Source organism: Oncorhynchus clarkii, unplaced genomic scaffold, assembly GCF_045791955.1.
Source record: "Oncorhynchus clarkii lewisi isolate Uvic-CL-2024 unplaced genomic scaffold, UVic_Ocla_1.0 unplaced_contig_5131_pilon_pilon, whole genome shotgun sequence".
Lineage (NCBI taxonomy): Eukaryota > Metazoa > Chordata > Actinopteri > Salmoniformes > Salmonidae > Oncorhynchus > Oncorhynchus clarkii.
Genome location: NW_027259033.1, coordinates 24,445 through 43,191, shown reverse-complemented (window position 1 = coordinate 43,191; position 18,747 = coordinate 24,445). Strand labels below are relative to the sequence as shown.

At 43.1% G+C, this 18,747-nt stretch overlaps 1 protein-coding gene across 1 annotated transcript; it reads right to left on the bottom strand.

Moving 5' to 3' along the window:
* Window positions 1-222: 222 nt before the first annotated feature.
* Window positions 223-5,721, bottom strand: LOC139399430 (cadherin-related family member 1a-like; the record flags this gene model as incomplete). Its single annotated transcript, XM_071144839.1, has 8 exons — window positions 5,680-5,721; window positions 5,365-5,463; window positions 4,029-4,174; window positions 3,821-3,871; window positions 3,607-3,696; window positions 2,564-2,650; window positions 1,586-1,702; window positions 223-366 (listed from the first exon to the last, which is right to left on the bottom strand). Coding segments are annotated over exons 2-8 (672 nt in total), but the record flags the coding sequence as incomplete, so codon positions are not given.
* Window positions 5,722-18,747: the final 13,026 nt, after the last annotated feature.

Below are 18,747 nucleotides of genomic sequence, written 5' to 3'. Positions count from 1 at the left end.
ACTTACAGGAAGCGAGACCTCGTCGACGTAGCCAAAGTAAGGAGGTTGTGTTTTACTTACAGGAAGCGAGACCTCGTAGACGTAGCCAAAGTAAGGAGGTTGTGTTGTACTTACAGGAAGTGAGACCTCGTAGACGTAGCCAAAGTAAGGAGGTTGTGTTGTACTTACAGGAACTGAGACCTCGTAGATGTGGCCAAAGTAAGAAGGTTGTGTTGTACTTACAGGAAGTGAGACCTCGTAGACGTAGCCAAAGTAAGGAGTTCCAACGAAGGCTGGAGGAGTGTCTTGGGCGTCGAGGACGTTGATGGTTATGGTGGCTGTAGATGTCAACACCTGATGCTTCCCTTTGTACTGCCCACCCCCATCCTGGTGGATACAACAGAAGGTTAGACATTGGACGACGACACATGTGCTGACTGATTATTTAGCGCTAAACACCATTGCGAAGCAACAGTACTGTTTGCATAAGTTAAACAAGGCGGCAGGTAGCCTAGTGGTTAGAGCGTTGGACCAGTAACCGAAAGGTTGCTGGATCGAATCACTGAGCTGACAAGGTAAAAATCTGTCGTTCTGCCCCTGAACAAAGCAGTTAACCCACTGTTCCCCAGTAGGCTGTCATTGAAAATAATAATTTGTTCTTAACTGACTTGCCTAATTAAATACCCAAAAAATTTAAATACTCTGTGTGGAAGGATGTAACACTGTTTGCTTAGTGAGGAGTACCACCTCCTCCATCGCCCTAAGGAAAAAGGCCTTCTTCAATTGCGAAAGGAGCGACACTTCAGGCTGAGAACTCAGTGTCACACATCTCCATCTGCTAGATATGTGAATTTCAACAGCTTTCTATTTGTGTGTGAACTTCAGAATCTGGCTCCCATGAAAATACACTCAACGTACAGTAAAGGGCCTAAACAACATGCTCCTTCACACGAGACAATTAGTCAATCAACTGCCATGGTGTGGGATCAAGGGCCGAGCCGTAGTGTGGCCTTAAATAATCTGGGCAGACCCTCCCCGAGAGCTTAGAGGATCCAAGGATGGAGGAGAGGAGCTGATCCTCCCCCTGAGGCTTAAAGACAGAGGGACCCCCAGCCCACAGGGATCAGAGAAGAGGATAGAGACAGAAGAAAAGCTTCCCTCTCCCAGGGCTTAGAGAAGAGGATAGAGACAGAAGAAAAGCTTCCCTCTCCCAGGGCTTAGAGAAGAGGATAGAGACAGAAGAAAAGCTTCCCTCTCCCAGGGCTTAGAGAAGAGGATAGAGACAGAAGAAAAGCTTCCCTCTCCCAGGGCTTAGAGAAGAGGATAGAGACAGAAGAAAAGCTTCCCTCCCCAGGGCTTAGAGAAGAGGATAGAGACAGAAGAAAAGCTTCCCTCTCCCAGGACTCAGAGAACAGAAATAGAAGGAAAGCTTCCTTCCCCCAGGACTCAGAGGAGAGGATAGATTGGGATGACACATTGTTGTTTGGGGTTTTAGGCTGGGTATCTGTAAAGAACTTTGTGACAACTGCTGTATAAAAAAAGGGCTTCATAAAAATACAAAAAATACAAAAATAATTGATTGACACATAGCTAGTGGCCATCTAACCTTGGCAACCACCGTCACAAAGTGTAACGTTGTCGTCTCAAAGTCGAGCGTCTCGCCTGGTTTGATCCGCAGGACCCCACTGTGGCCGTCGATGGTGAACTTGGTAGTAGGAGTTCCCTGTGAACAGACACAGGACCATCAGTGAACCCTTCGTTGTGATGATGTACGCTGAGATCTAGGACAGATCTAACTAAGCACTTGATATTCAATTAAGATTTTAGTTTCAATGACATTTCAAATACACTTGAAGTACAACCAAGACCACATCACACATCAAATCCAGGCCTAAAGAGGGATAAAACGTTACATTTCAGCCTTTCAACCATTTTCTACTGTTGTTCTTTCAGATATCTAAAATCATCAGGATGGTTTTAGACTCCAGAATCTGCTTTGTGAATCTCCCAGTCGACATATGAACGGTGCCAACGGCTGTTTGCTTGCTGATGGCCAAAAGCAGCCCTAAGCTCCGGCTAAGCCCTCGACACCTTGCTGAAATGTAATTGAAATGTAATCCACTAAAGTAACACCATTTCCTGCCTCCACTCCAGTGTAAAAAAAATGAATGGTTTTCTCTCCGAGGATGGTTCACTTCCTGTGTTGATCATCTACAGTATGACAGTGGATCCTCCGTATAGACTGTATAACATTAGAACCCTCTGGCAGACCAGGACTGTGTTCATTATGACACGGGGTGCAGGGTAGCCTAGTGGTTAGAGCGTTGGACTAGTAACCGAAAGGTTGCAAGTTCAAACCCCCAAGCTGACATGGTACAAATCTGTTGTTCTGCCCCTGAACAGGCAGCTAACCCACTAGGTCCTCATTGAAAATAAGAATTTGTTCTTAACTGACTTACCTGGTTAAATAAAGGTCAAACAAACACGTAGCAACAAAAATAAAAACTAAATTTGAGGGTTCATATAGTCCCTTCCTGTTTCAGACCATTTTCTTCTTCTTTAGTGATTAATGGACGTTGTTCACCTGTAAGTAGTAGGTGACACTGCCTCCAGAGCCCATGTCCTTATCCACCGCTTGCACTCTGTAAATGCTGCTTCCAGCTGGAGTGTCCTGCAGATGACACAGACATGGATGGCATTTGACATTAAACATAATGTGTACTAGATAAGTGCCTGTGCACTTACTTATCTAGTACATATCTGCTAGACGTTAATAACGGTGTATATCTGCTAGACTTTAATAGCGGTGTATATCTGCTAGACTTTAATAACGGTGTATATCTGCTAGACTTTAATAACGGTGTATATCTGCTAGACTTTAATAACGGTGTATATCTGCTAGACTTTAATAACGGTGTCATTACTTGCCAGCATGTCAGACAGGCCCCTGGGGTAGTGACGCCCTATTATGTCTAAAAACATGATACCAATATTGACATCTCTGTCATTATCACTTAATATTATCTCTAAAGACATGATACCAATATTGACATCTCTGTCATTATCACTTAACATTATCTCTAAAGACATGATACCAATATTGACATCTCTGCCGTTATCACTTAACATTATCTCTAAAGACATGATACCAATATTGACATCTCTGTCATTATCACTTAACATTATCTCTAAAGACATGATACCAATATTGACATCTCTGTCGTTATCACTTAACATTATCTCTAAAGACATGATACCAATATTGACATCTCTGTCGTTATCACTTAACATTATCTCTAAAGACATGATACCAATATTGACATCTCTGTCATTATCACTTAACATTATCTCTAAAGACATGATACCAATATTGACATCTCTGTCGTTATCACTTAACATTATCTCTAAAGACATGATACCAATATTGACATCTCTGTCGTTATCACTTAACATTATCTCTAAAGACATGATACCAATATTGACATCTCTGCCATTATCACTTAACATTATCTCTAAAGACATGATACCAATATTGACATCTCTGTCGTTATCACTTAACATTATCTCTAAAGACCTTTTAAACCAAAGACAGAGCTGTCTGTATGGCGATGAGGGTTTAACACTGACCTCTGGGACGTCTATGGCGAAAGGCAGGTTCTGGAACTCTGGTTCTTCATCATTGGCATCGGTGACAAACACCCGTATCGTCTCGACAACCTAAAGGAAGGAACAAACAGATGACATCACAACAGCCCGGCTGAGAAGCCATGTATGATTATTTGGTATGTGTATAGGCCTATACATTTGAAGCGACGAATGTTGTTGTCAAAGCTCAGCTCACCTTATTCCGGCCATCTGTTATGCTAACGAGAGCTGAGATTTCACCTTGTTTCTGACAAAACAAAGAACATGTTGTTAACAGCACTCTAAATAGCACATCCGGTACTAGGGGGTAATGATAGTCTCTGGCGACAGACGGCAGACTTGGTTCTGGGTTGCTGAGATTACCAGAGATATAGTTTTCTCAAAGCTCCCTGCATTACACTCACCTCTCTGTCTAGTTCCTGAATGAGAGTTATGTTTCCTGATTTGGGGTCCACTCTCAGGTATTCTCTGGTGCCCTTCTCAAAGGTCAGGCCAAACCACACGGCATCCCCCTCTGGGTCAGTGCCATTTAGGATATATACCTGTGTTCCTGTAAGGTTAGAGACAGAGATAGCACCTGCTTATGAATCTGTTATGAATGCATTATGAATGCGTTATGAATGCTTATGAATGTGTTATGAATGCTTATGAATGTGTTATGAATGCTTATGAATGTGTTATGAATGCGTATGTATGTGTTATGAATGCTTATGTATGCATTATGAATGCTTATGAATGTGTTATGAATGTGTTATGAATGCTTATGTATGCATTATGAATGCTTATGAATGTGTTATGAATGTGTTATGAATGCTTATGAATGTGTGGTGAATGCTTATGAATCTGTTATGAATGCTTATGAATGCTCATGTATGAGTTACGAATGCTTATGAATGTGTGATGAAGTCTTTATGTAGCTACTCTTCAAATATTAAAGTGTTACCAAATTTGGTAATAACATTACCTATCAAATACATGAAAGGTAACCCATCTCTACCTCCAGTTGTACAGGAGAGCATATCCTACAGCACCATTAACCTGACCTAGACATAGTTGTTTAGGAATAGGAATTCTGAGGTGTAACCTTTCCCAAAAACCCAGGTTTTCCAGAATACCAGGAACAAGCAGGAAATCTGGGTATTCCTCCAAGTGGGATTTCTGGAAAACCTGGAAATGTTGCACTCCGTAGTATTGTCTGATTGTTTTTCCTATTGTTGACAGCCACCCATGCCTCGTTATTGTTTTCCCTGGCTAAGCTTGTTAGCGCGCGTCACCGTCCTCTGCAGGGCATTATGGTGATAAATCTAAGGCTCAATGCTGCTCAAGTGATCACTGATCAGTCCATCACAAGCAGACCTGGGTTCAAATACTATTTGAAATCTTTCAAATATTTTTGAGTGTTTCAACTCAACTCTCACCTGCATGGAGTGCAGGGTTTGCAGTTTTGGGACTATTCTGTTGGTCAACGAAGCATAGGCAAGCTCAACGAAGCACACATCATCTCCTTGAAATTATTACAAATAGTATTTGAAGCCAGGTCTGATCCTTAACTACTGTATAACACTGTTCTTGAAACACAAAATCCATCACACTGTGTTTTTCTTTTAATTTAGTCACATTATACATGCTATTTGTAAACCACATGACATACTGTATATTATCAATTCACAACTTCACTGACTCAATTGAATAATTATATTAAATAATCATCTCATTTATTTAATTGTTCACAACACTTACCGACTGGTGTGTCTTCTGAGATACTGAAGAGAGCCATATTCCCATCGGTGCTGCTCGGTCCTTTGTCGTAGAAATAGGGAGCATAGTCTGACGTTTGCCCTGGTGAAGAAAAACAAATGAATCCAAATGTGTCACTTATAACAAAACAGCACTATCAAGCGTATTCACAATCGCAAAAAAAAAAGTTAGATGACAATCTATGGATGACGAGTAAACTTTTATACAGTACAGAAATTATAACACATGCTGTCATAATCAATTCAATACGTCTGACACCTGTTTATCTGAATATTCCATTTGAATTATTGTACTCACTTCCTGAAACGGCAGGAAAGCAGAGAGAAACAAGACAGTTCAAAGTCAAAAGAGGTATTGAAGAAAATGGTATTATCTGACAGAAGGTAAAGAAAACCCAGTGAACTCCCAATATCAAGACAAAGACCAGGACAGAGAAAATAAAAACCTACCCAACGAGGGAGGAAGAGTAACCAAGAAGACTAAGAGAAAAATAAACCCTCTTTTTTTCTTTTGGTTCTTCATCCTGATGGAGGAGGCAGAAGACGGTTTGTCAGGATCATACAGGGCGGAGGTAGAGACCAGGAAGAGGGGAGACCGGCTGAGAGGCTGAGTGGAACGGAGTCAGTGTCCTTCTGGAGGTGTCTACAATGTGCCAGGCATCTCGCAAGACGGCTCAGCTCTGTGTAAGAAGCTGGAGCAGTTTCTCAGAGCAGCCTGGTCTCATAGGCTAGACGTAACATAGTAAATTGTAAATCCAGGAAACTCAAATTAGTATGATATGTTATGTTTGGTATGGTTACATAAGACAGGAGGTAATTAAGGCAAAAATGAAAGTAGGTTGGTTGGTCGGGGTGAATGGGTGGGCGTATAACGTGAACGTCCAGCATGCCAATGGTAGTGTTTTCAAAAATCATCACGGACAACTTTAGCATTTAAGCTAATTAGCAACTGTGCAATGAGTTACTACTTTTCAACTACTTTGCAAATACTTAACACTTCCCTTAACCGTAACCTTAACCCTAAGCTAACGTTAGCCACCTAGGGAACATTAGTGGCATAATATTGGAATATCGTACCTTATCATACGTTTAGCAAATTCGGCACATATTGTACGAATTGCAGTTAGTAATATATCATATGCGTTGTAATTTGTAACATATCATAGGAGATGGACATCCACAAATGAATACACCCCATACGAAACTTAACATACAGAACGTTCTGAAAGTATTCAGACCCATTGACTTGTTCCACATTATGTTACGTTACAGCTGTATTCTAAAATGGATTCAATTGTTTTTTTCCCTTATCAATCTACACACAATACCCCATAATGTCAAAGCAAAGCAAAAATACCTAAATATCACATTTACATAAGTATTCAGACCCTTTACTCAGTACTTTGTTGAAGAACCTTTTGTAGCAATTACAGACTCGAGTTTCCTTGGGTATGAAACTATAAGCTTGGCACAACTGTATTTGGGGAGTTTCTCTCATTCTTCTCTGCAGACCCTCTCAAGCTCTGTCAGGTTGGATGGGGAGCGTCACTGCACAGCTATTTTCATCTCTCTCCAGAGATGTTTGATCGGGTTCAAGTCTGGGCTCTGGCTGGGCCCCTCAAGGACATTCAGAGACTTGTCCTGAAGCCACTCCTACATTGTCTTGGCTGTATGCTTAATGTCGTTGTCTTGTTAGAAGGTGAACCTTCACCCCAGTCTGAGGTCCTGAGTGCTCTGGAGAAGGTTTTTAATCAAGGATACCTCTGTACTTTTCTCCATTCATCTTTCCATCCATCCTGACTAGTCTCCCAGTCCCTGCCGCTGAAAAACATCCCCACAGCATGATGCTGCAACAACCATGCATCATCGTAGGGATGGCACCAGGTTTCTTCCAGACGTGATGCTTGGGATTCAAGCCAAATAATTCAATCTTGGTTTCATCCGACCAGATCATTTTTTTTCTCATGGTCTGAGAGTCCTTTAGGTGCATTTTGGCAAACTCCAAGAGGGCTGTCATGTGCCTTTTACTGAGGAGTGGCTTCCGTCTGGCCACTTTACCATAAAGGCCTGATTGGTGGAGTTCTGCAGAGATGGTTGTCCTTCTGTAAGGGGGAAAAACATGTAATCCATTTTAGAATAAGGCTGTAACGTAACAAAATGTGGAAAAAGTCAAGGGGTATGAATACTTTCCAAATGCTCTGTATGGGCTAAGAAACCTAGCTAAAGAACATTAGTATACTGCATCAAACTAATTGGACTGTCCCAGATTTACATTTACTATGTTACGTCTACCCCTGAGTCCAGGTTGCTCAGAGCAGTATTAATCCTACCTGTACTTCTTTACTTCAAAGCCACAGCAGACATCTTAGATAGACCTCGTCTACTGCTGCTCTCACCCCCAAATGTGAGACTGTTCTCCACAGACAGGCTAGGAGATATGTCACAGACTGTTCTCCACAGACAGGCTAGGAGATATCTGTCACAGACTGTTCTCCACAGAGCGTCTAAGAGATATGTCACAAATCTTTCTCCACAGAGAGGCTAGGAGATGTGTCACAGACTGTTCTCCACAGAGAGGCTAGGAGATATATGTCACAGACTGTTCTCCACAGAGAGGCTAGGAGATATCTGTCACAGACTGTTCTCCACAGAGAGGCTAGGAGATATCTGTCACAGACTGTTCTCCACATAGAGGCTCGGAGATATCTGTCACAGACTGTTCTCCACAGAGAAGCTTTAAGTCTAAGGTGCTTACGGCTGTGAGGTTCAAATGGCACCCTATTCCCTATTTAGTGCAATGCTTTTGACTAGGGCCCATGTGTAAGCGATAGGGTACCATGCGAGTCTACACCCCCAGGCTCAGGGAGCTGTACGGTGCATTCGGAACATTTTCAGACCCCTTCACTTTTTCCACATTTTGTTACATTACAGCCTTATTCTAAAACAGATGTAATGTTTTTCATAAATCTACACACAATACCCAATAATGACAACGCAAAAATAGGTTTAGAAATTTGTGCAAAAAAAACAAACAAAAAAAAACAGAAATATAACATTTACACACACCCTTTACTCAGAACTTTGTTGAAGCATCTTTGGCACGATTACAGCCTCAAGTCTTCTTGGGTATGACGCTACAAGCTTGGCACACATGTATTTGGGCAGTTTAATCCATTCCTCTCTGCAGATCCTATAAAAGCTCTGTCAAGTTGGATGGGGAGAGTTCCTGCACAGCTATTTTCAGGTCTCTCCAGAGATGTTCGATCCGGCCTCTGGCTGGGCCACTCAAGGACATTAAGAGACTTGTCAAATCAAATCTTATTAGTCACATGTGCCAAATACAACAAGTGTAGACTTCACAGTGTAACATTTACTTACGAGTCCTTAACCAACAACGCAGTTAAGAAAAATACACAAAAAAAGAAAGAAAAGTAACAAATAATTAAAGAGCAGCAGTAAAATAACAATAGTGAGACTATATACAGGGGGTACCGTTACAGAGTCAATGTGGAGGCTATATACAGGGTGTACAGGTACAGAGTCAATGTGGAGGCTATATACAGGGGGTACCGGTACAGAGTCAATGTGGAGGCTATATACAGGGGGTACCATTACAGAGTCAATGTGGAGGCTATATACAGGGGGTACAGGTACAGAGTCAATGTGGAGGCTATATACAGGGGGTACAGGTACAGAGTCAATGTGGAGGCTATATACAGGGGGTACCGGTACAGAGTCAATGTGGAGGCTATATACAGGGTGTACAGGTACAGAGTCAATGTGGAGGCTATATACAGGGGGTACAGGTACAGAGTCAATGTGGAGGCTATATACAGGGGGTACCGGTACAGAGTCAATGTGGAGGCAATATACAGGGGGTACCGGTACAGAGTCAATGTGGAGGCTATATACAGGGGGTACCGGTACAGAGTCAATGTGGAGGCTATATACAGGGGGTACCATTACAGAGTCAATGTGGAGGCTATATACAGGGGGTACCATTACAGAGTCAATGTGGAGGCTATATACAGGGTGTACAGGTACAGAGTCAATGTGGAGGCTATATACAGGGGGTACAGGTACAGAGTCAATGTGGAGGCTATATACAGGGGGTACAGGTACAGAGTCAATGTGGAGGCTATATACAGGGGGTACCGGTACAGAGTCAATGTGGAGGCTATATACAGGGGGTACAGGTACAGAGTCAATGTGGAGACTATATACAGGGGGTACCGGTACAGAGTCAATGTGGAGGCTATATACAGGGGGTACCGGTACAGAGTCAATGTGGAGGCTATATACAGGGGGTACCGGTACAGAGTCAATGTGGAGGCTATATACAGGGGGTACAGGTACAGAGTCAATGTGGAGGCTATATACAGGGGGTACCGGTACAGAGTCAATGTGGAGGCTATATACAGGGGGTACAGGTACAGAGTCAATGTGGAGACTATATACAGGGGGTACCGGTACAGAGTCAATGTGGAGGCTATATACAGGGGGTACAGGTACAGAGTCAATGTGGAGACTATATACAGGGGGTACCGGTACAGAGTCAATGTGGAGGCTATATACAGGGGGTACAGGTACAGAGTCAATGTGGAGACTAAATACAGGGGGTACCGGTACAGAGTCAATGTGGAGGCTATATACAGGGGGTACAGGTACAGAGTCAATGTGGAGACTATATACAGGGGGTACAGGTACAGAGTCAATGTGGAGGTTATATACAGGGGGTACCGGTACTGAGTCAATGTGGAGACTATATACAGGGGGTACCGGTACAGAGTCAATGTGGAGACTATATACAGGGGGTACAGGTACAGAGTCAATGTGGAGACTATATACAGGGGGTACAGGTACAGAGTCAATGTGGAGGTTATATACAGGGGGTACCGGTACAGAGTCAATGTGGAGACTATATACAGGGGGTACAGGTACAGAGTCAATGTGGAGACTATATACAGGGGGTACAGGTACAGAGTCAATGTGGAGGTTATATACAGGGGGTACCGGTACTGAGTCAATGTGGAGACTATATACAGGGGGTACCGGTACAGAGTCAATGTGGAGACTATATACAGGGGGTACAGGTACAGAGTCAATGTGGAGACTATATACAGGGGGTACAGGTACAGAGTCAATGTGGAGGTTATATACAGGGGGTACCGGTACAGAGTCAATGTGGAGACTATATACAGGGGGTACAGGTACAGAGTCAATGTGGAGGCTATATACAGGGGGTACCGGTACAGAGTCAATGTGGAGACTATATACAGGGGGTACAGGTACAGAGTCAATGTGGAGGCTATATACAGGGGGTACCGGTACAGAGTCAATGTGGAGGCTATATACAGGGGGTACCAGTACAGAGTCAATGTGGAGGCTATATACAGGGGGTACCGGTACAGAGTCAATGTGGAGGCTATATACAGGGGGTACCAGTACAGAGTCAATGTGGAGACTATATACAGGGGGTACCAGTACAGAGTCAATGTGGAGGCTATATACAGGGTGTTACGGTACAGAGTCAATGTGGAGACTATATACAGGGGGTACCGGTACAGAGTCAATGTGGAGGCTATATACAGGGGGTACCGGTACAGAGTCAATGTGGAGGTTATATACAGGGTGTTACGGTACAGAGTCAATGTGGAGACTATATACAGGGGGTACCGGTACAGAGTCAATGTGGAGGCTATATACAGGGGGTACCGGTACAGAGTCAATGTGGAGGTTATATACAGGGGGTACCGGTACAGAGTCAATGTGGAGGCTATATACAGGGGGTACAGGTACAGAGTCAATGTGGAGACTATATACAGGGGGTACCGGTACAGAGTCAATGTGGAGGCTATATACAGGGGGTACCGGTACAGAGTCAATGTGGAGACTATATACAGGGGGTACCAGTACAGAGTCAATGTGGAGGCTATATACAGGGTGTTACGGTACAGAGTCAATGTGGAGGCTACAGAGTCAATGTGGAGACTATATACAGGGGGTACTGGTACAGAGTCAATGTGGAGACTATATACAGGGGGTACAGGTACAGAGTCAATGTGGAGGCTACAGAGTCAATGTGGAGACTATATACAGGGGGTACTGGTACAGAGTCAATGTGGAGGCTATATACAGGGGGTACCAGTACAGAGTCAATGTGGAGGCTATATACAGGGGGTACTGGTACAGAGTCAATGTGGAGGCTATATACAGGGGGTACAGGTACAGAGTCAATGTGGAGACTATATACAGGGGGTACCGGTACAGAGTCAATGTGGAGGCTATATACAGGGGGTACAGGTACAGAGTCAATGTGGAGACTATATACAGGGGGTACCGGTACAGAGTCAATGTGGAGGCTATATACAGGTGGTACCGGTACAGAGTCAATGTGGAGGCTATATACAGGGGGTACAGGTACAGAGTCAATGTGGAGGCTATATACAGGGGGTACCGGTACAGAGACAATGTGGAGGCTATATACAGGGGGTACCGGTACAGAGTCAATGTGGAGGCTATATACAGGGGGTACCGGTACAGAGTCAATGTGGAGGCTATATACAGGGGGTACCAGTACAGAGTCAATGTGGAGACTATATACAGGGTGTTACAGTACAGAGTCAATGTGGAGGCTATATACAGGGTGTTACGGTACAGAGTCAATGTGGAGACTATATACAGGGGGTACCGGTACAGAGTCAATGTGGAGACTATATACAGGGGGTACCGGTACAGAGTCAATAGTGAGACTATATACAGGGGTACTGGTACATAGTCAATGTGGAGGATATATACAGGGGGTACCGGTACAGAGTCAATGTGGAGGCTATATACAGGGGGTACCATTACAGAGTCAATGTGGAGGCTATATACAGGGTGTACAGGTACAGAGTCAATGTGGAGGCTACAGAGTCAATGTGGAGACTATATACAGGGGGTACCGGTACTGAGTCAATGTGGAGGCTATATACAGGGGGTACAGGTACAGAGTCAATGTGGAGGCTATATACAGGGGGTACCGGTACAGAGTCAATGTGGAGGCTATATACAGGGGGTACAGGTACAGAGTCAATGTGGAGGCTATATACAGGGGGTACCGGTACAGAGTCAATGTGGAGGCTATATACAGGGGGTACCGGTACAGAGTCAATGTGGAGGCTATATACAGGGGGTACCGGTACAGAGTTAATGTGGAGACTATATACAGGGGGTACCGGTACAGAGTCAATAGTGAGACTATATACAGGGGGTACTGGTACATAGTCAATGTGGAGGATATATACAGGGGGTACCATTACAGAGTCAATGTGGAGGCTATATACAGGGGGTACCATTACAGAGTCAATGTGGAGGCTATATACAGGGTGTACAGGTACAGAGTCAATGTGGAGGCTACAGAGTCAATGTGGAGACTATATACAGGGGGTACAGGTACAGAGTCAATGTGAAGGCTGTATACAGGGGGTACAGGTACAGAGTCAATGTGGAGGCTATATACAGGGTGTACAGGTACAGAGTCAATGTGGAGGCTACAGAGTCAATGTGGAGACTATATACAGGGGGTACAGGTACAGAGTCAATGTGGAGGCTACAGAGTCAATGTGGAGACTATATACAGGGGGTACAGGTACAGAGTCAATGTGGAGGCTATATACAGGGGGGTACTGGTACAGAGTCAATGTGGAGGCTATATACAGGGTGTACAGGTACAGAGTCAATGTGGAGGCTATATACAGGGGGTACAGGTACAGAGTCAATGTGGAGGCTATATACAGGGGGGTACTGGTACAGAGTCAATGTGGAGGCTATATACAGGGTGTACAGGTACAGAGTCAATGTGGAGACTATATACAGGGGGTACAGGTACAGAGTCAATGTGGAGACTATATACAGGGGGTACAGGTACAGAGTCAATGTGGAGGCTATATACAGGGGGTACAGGTACAGAGTCAATGTGGAGGCTATATACAGGGGGTACCGGTACAGAGTCAATGTGGAGGCTACAGAGTCAATGTGGAGACTATATACAGGGGGTACTGGTACAGAGTCAATGTGGAGGCTATATACAGGGGGTACTGGTACAGAGTCAATGTGGAGGCTATATACAGGGGGTACCGGTACAGAGTCAATGTGGAGGCTATATACAGGGGGTACCGGTACAGAGTCCATGTGGAGGCTATATACAGGGGGTACCGGTACAGAGTCAATGTGGAGACTATATACAGGGGGTACCGGTACAGAGTCAATGTGGAGACTATATACAGGGGGTACAGGTACAGAGTCAATGTGCGGGGGCACCGGTTAGTCGAGGTAATATGTACATGTAGGTAGAGCTATTAAAGTGACTATGCATAGATAATAGAGAGTAGCAGCATAGAAAGGGGGGGGGGGGGGGGGGCAATGCAAGTAGTCTGGGTAGCCATTTGATTAGATGTTCAGGAGTCTTATCGCTTGGGGGTAGAAGCCTGAAGCCACTCCTGCCTTGTCTAGGCTATGTGTGTAGGGTCGTTGTCCTGTTGGAAGGTGAACCTTCGCCCCAGTCTGAGGTCCCGAGTGCCCTGAAACAGGTTTTCATCAAGGATCTCTCTGTACTTTGTTCATCTTTCCCTCAATCCTGACTAGTCTCCCAGTCCATGCCACTGAAAAACATCCCCACAGCATGATGCTGGCACTACCATGCTTCAATGTTGGGATGGTATTGGCCAGGTAATGAGCAGTGCCTGGTTGCTTCAGATGTGACACTTGGCATTCATGCCAAAGAGTTCTATCTCAGAGACTCTGGTTTCTCATGGTTGAAGTCGTCGTGGCTTGGTTTTTGCGCTGACATTCACTGTCAACTGTGGGACCTTATATAGACAGGTGTGTGCCTTTCTAAATCATGTCCAATCAATTGAATTTACCACCAGTGGACTCCAATCAAGTTGTAGAGACATCTCAAGGACGATAAATGGAAACAGGATGCACCTGAGCTCAATGTCGAGTCTCAAAGCAAAGGGTCTGAATACTTATGTCAAAAAGGTCTTTCTGTTTTTTATTTGTAATACATTTGAAAAAATTTATGAAAACTTGTTTTCGCTTTGTCATTATGGGGTATTGTATGTAGATTAATGAGGATTTTTTATTTATTTAATCCCATTTTAGAATTAAGCTGTAACGTCACAAATTGTGGAAAAAGTCAAAGGGTCTGGATACTTTCCCAATGCTCTGTATATATATATATATATATTTACTGTAGAGACTCACTCAGACGTGCAGTCATGTGCCTTTCCTGTCTTCACACGTTTAAAAATACGATGTGACGTTCTAGGACACGATCACACAGAGCGCAGGAAGCAGCCAGTCAGACACCTGCAACGTTCTTCCCAAAATATATGCAGTTACCATGAGCTTTTTCTTCGTCAATTAAAGGGATACAGATATTTAGTATTATATTTCAACACTGAAATTATAACTCAGTGGTGTATTAACTTTCCTTTCATTTTGTTTTATGTGTTACTTTAAATGTTCCCAACAAGTGTTTCACCTGTGTTGGTTTGCCATCTTGTTAGTGGGAAGGTGTTACACCTGTGCTGGTTTGCCATCTTGTTAGTGGGAAGGTGTTTCACCTGTGTTGACCCAGGTGACATTTAAGAGTGGCTGGCCCGGTCCTCCTGTAGTCTGGAGAGATGTGGATGGTCAACACCTTTTAGTGGGTGAGCCATATTTTTGATCTACACAAACAATCCTTTTATCTGATTTCCCTGGTTTAGTTTTGCTCTACTTTTTTTTTGGTTCGTTTCCTGTTTTTTTTTTACTTTGGTGTGGGTTTTTCTTTTGTTTCCCTGTTCTTGGGGAAATGTCGTGGTCGCTCGCGGTGGTTGTCTTCGGTTGCAGTTGTTGTTGCTAGTGAACTTTCAGTGGACACCTCCATGAGTGTATTTCAGAACCCCTCCTAAACCCCCCCACCTGTTTAGTTGTGGTTGTTGTCAGTGATTCTCTGTTAGTTCCCCTTTCTGTTTGAGTGACGATTTATTTTTTGGCTGGGGAACGTAAGTTGGCTTAACAGTCATCACACTCGAGACCCCACTGATCCTGACTAAGGCTATGTAGACATGATCCTTGAAAAGGTTATATGCCCACCTCCACTTGATGGTCAATTCTCTGTTTAAGAACAACAATGTAATCTACTGTATGCAAATGTTTTTGATGCTTCAAAAAATACAAATGAACAGTATTGAATGCCATGTGTTGATTTGGATTCAAGAAAAGACACTGGCACCCACTACTGGTGAGCCTGTCTGAAACAGAACAACGTAAAGGCAACAGATATCCACAGCAATCGTAAGGAAGCTTTCCCATCTCATCTAGCGTTGCCCTCTGTTCCAACCATCTCCAGCAAACCATTTCTATATGTTACAAATGACATCCGATCTAAATCGGTACGTATCATACTGTACGTATCCTGATAAATAGTATATGCTACAGTTTAAAACCCAACCCGAGCAGCTGCCGCAGCACGTGTACGCCGATCTGTTTTCCTAATGAAGCACCTGCTAGTTACACATGTTAGCATCTGTTGCCAGTGCCCTGTTTTTGAGGTTTAAATTTGGGAGGTTCTGAGTGGGGCGGCCATGGGGCAGATGGCGACGAGGATTATCTGACTAAGCCTTTGTCATCTGGTGCTATAAGCTACGCAGCACAGAGCCACGTTGTCTGTGGAGAAATAGGTTCTATCCAGCACATTGCCGTCTAGTTAGACCCAGGGCCACAAAGGTCAGCAGATGTTCAGACAAGGTTCAGATGATCTTTAATATTCTCAATATCGCCTCTCTAGGATACCAGTAAAGACTCACTCTAAAAATTTGGTCAGATCTTATTTTTTCTGGACTATACATTGGGCTCCCGAGTGGCGCAGCGGTCTAAGGCCACTGCATCTCAGTGTAAGAGGCGCCTCTACAGACTCTGGTTTGATTCCAGGCTGTATCACGACAGGCCGTGATTCGGAGTCCCATAGGGCGGCGCACAATTGGCCCAGCATCGTTAGGGTTTGGCTGTGGGTAGGCCGTCATTGTGAATTAGAATTGGTTCCTATTAACTGACTTGCCAAGTTAAATAAAGGTTCAATTAAACAAAATTTAAATTGCCAGATAGTGCACTAACATCCTAGAACTGTACATTAACTGTATGTTAATCGCACTATCTCTGCACGTCGTTGTATATATTAAATGCAGAACCTACGTTTTACGTGACAGTTAGTGTTGGCAACAGCCCAAAAATTAAAGGAAATGCAAAATTGGCAGCCCTACCCTAAATTTCACATATTCATTAAAGTATAACAGCAATCAGATTATTACACATGCTACTGCTATTGATGTGCCTCAAACGCATTAAGAAGGAAGAAAATTGCCATAAATAACTTTTAACAAGGCACACCTGTTAATTGAAATGCATTCCAGGTGACTACCTCATGAAGCTGGTTGAGAGAATGCCAAGAGTGTGCAAAGCTGTCATCAAGGCAAACAGTGGCTACTTTGAAGAATCTCAACTATAACATATAGTTTGATTTGTTTAAAAGTGTCCACACTTTTGATTGAATGTAAGAAGAACTTTCCTACGCCAAAGCTGAATTGCCCAATCAACACTTACTATAGTGGTGACTTGCCACTATAATATATGCAACTTCTAATTTGCGCTCTGCTACTGAATGACTGTGTTATATATTTTCCACTCCGTAGCACATCCTCTACAGTGAATGTGTTTCTACATCAATAATATGCATGAAAAGCCATCTGACATTAGAATCTAGAAGTGTTGCACCCACTACTATAACCTTCGTGGTTATTATCTGACCCTCTCTACTATAACCTTCGTGGTTATTATCTGACCCTCTCTACTATAACCTTCGTGGTTATTATCTGACCCTCTCTACTATAACCTTCATGGTTATTTTCTGACCCTCTAATATAACCTTTATGGTTAATATCTGACCCTCTACTATAACCTTTATGGTTATTATCTGACCCCCTCTACTATAACCTTCATGGTTATTATCTGACCCCCTCTACTATAACCTTCATGGTTATTATCTGACCCCCTCTACTATAACCTTCATGGTTATTATCTGTCCCTCTACTATAACCTTCATGGTTATTATCTGACCCTCTACTATAACCTCCATGGATATCTGACCCTCTACTATAACCTTCATGGTTATTATCTGACCCTCTACTATAACCTTCATGGTTATTATCTGACCCCCTCTACTATAACCTTCATGGTTATTATCTGACCCTCTACTATAACCTTCATGGTTATTATCTGACCCTCTACTATAACCTTCATGGTTATCTGACCCCCTCTACTATAACCTTCGTGGTTATTATCTGACCCCCTCTACTATAACCCTCATGGTTATTATCTGACCCTCTCTACTATAACCTTTATGGTTAATATCTGACCCCCTCTACTATAACCTTCATGGTTATTATCTGACCCTCTACTATAACCTTCATGGTTATTATCTGACCCTCTACTATAAGCTTCATGGAAATTCTGACCCCCTCTACTATAACCGTCATGGTTATTATCTGACCCTCTCTACTATAACATTCATGGTTATTATCTGAACCTCTACTATGACCTTCATGGATATTATCTGACCCCCTCTACTATAACCTTCATGGTTATTATCTGACCCTCTACTATAACCTTCATGGTTATTATCTGACCCCCTCTACTATAAATGGCAAGGTTATTATCTGACCCCCTCTACTATAAATGTCATGGTTATTATCTGATCCCCCTCTACTATAAATGTCATGGTTATTATCTGACCCCCTCTACTATAACCTTCATGGTTATTATCTGACCCTCTGTACTATAACCTTCGTGGTTATTATCTGACCCCCTCTACTATAACCTTCGTGGTTATTATCTGACCCCCTCTACTATAAATGTCATGGTTATTATCTGACCCTCTCTACTATAACCTTCATGGTTATTATCTGAACCCCTCTACTACAACCTTCGTGGTTATTATCTGGCCCTCTACTATAAATGTCATGGTTATTATCTGACCCCCTCTACTATAACCTTCATTGTTATTATCTGAGCCTCTACTATAAACTTCATGGTTATTATCTGACCCCCTCTACTATAACCTTCATGGTTATCTGACCCCCTCTACTATAACTTTCGTGGTTATTATCTGACCCCCTCTACTATAACCCTCATGGTTATTATCTGACCCTCTCTACTATAACCTTTATGGTTAATATCTGACCCCCTCTACTATAACCTTCATGGTTATTATCTGACCCTCTACTATAACCTTCATGGTTATTATCTGACCCTCTACTATAAGCTTCATGGTTATTATCTGACC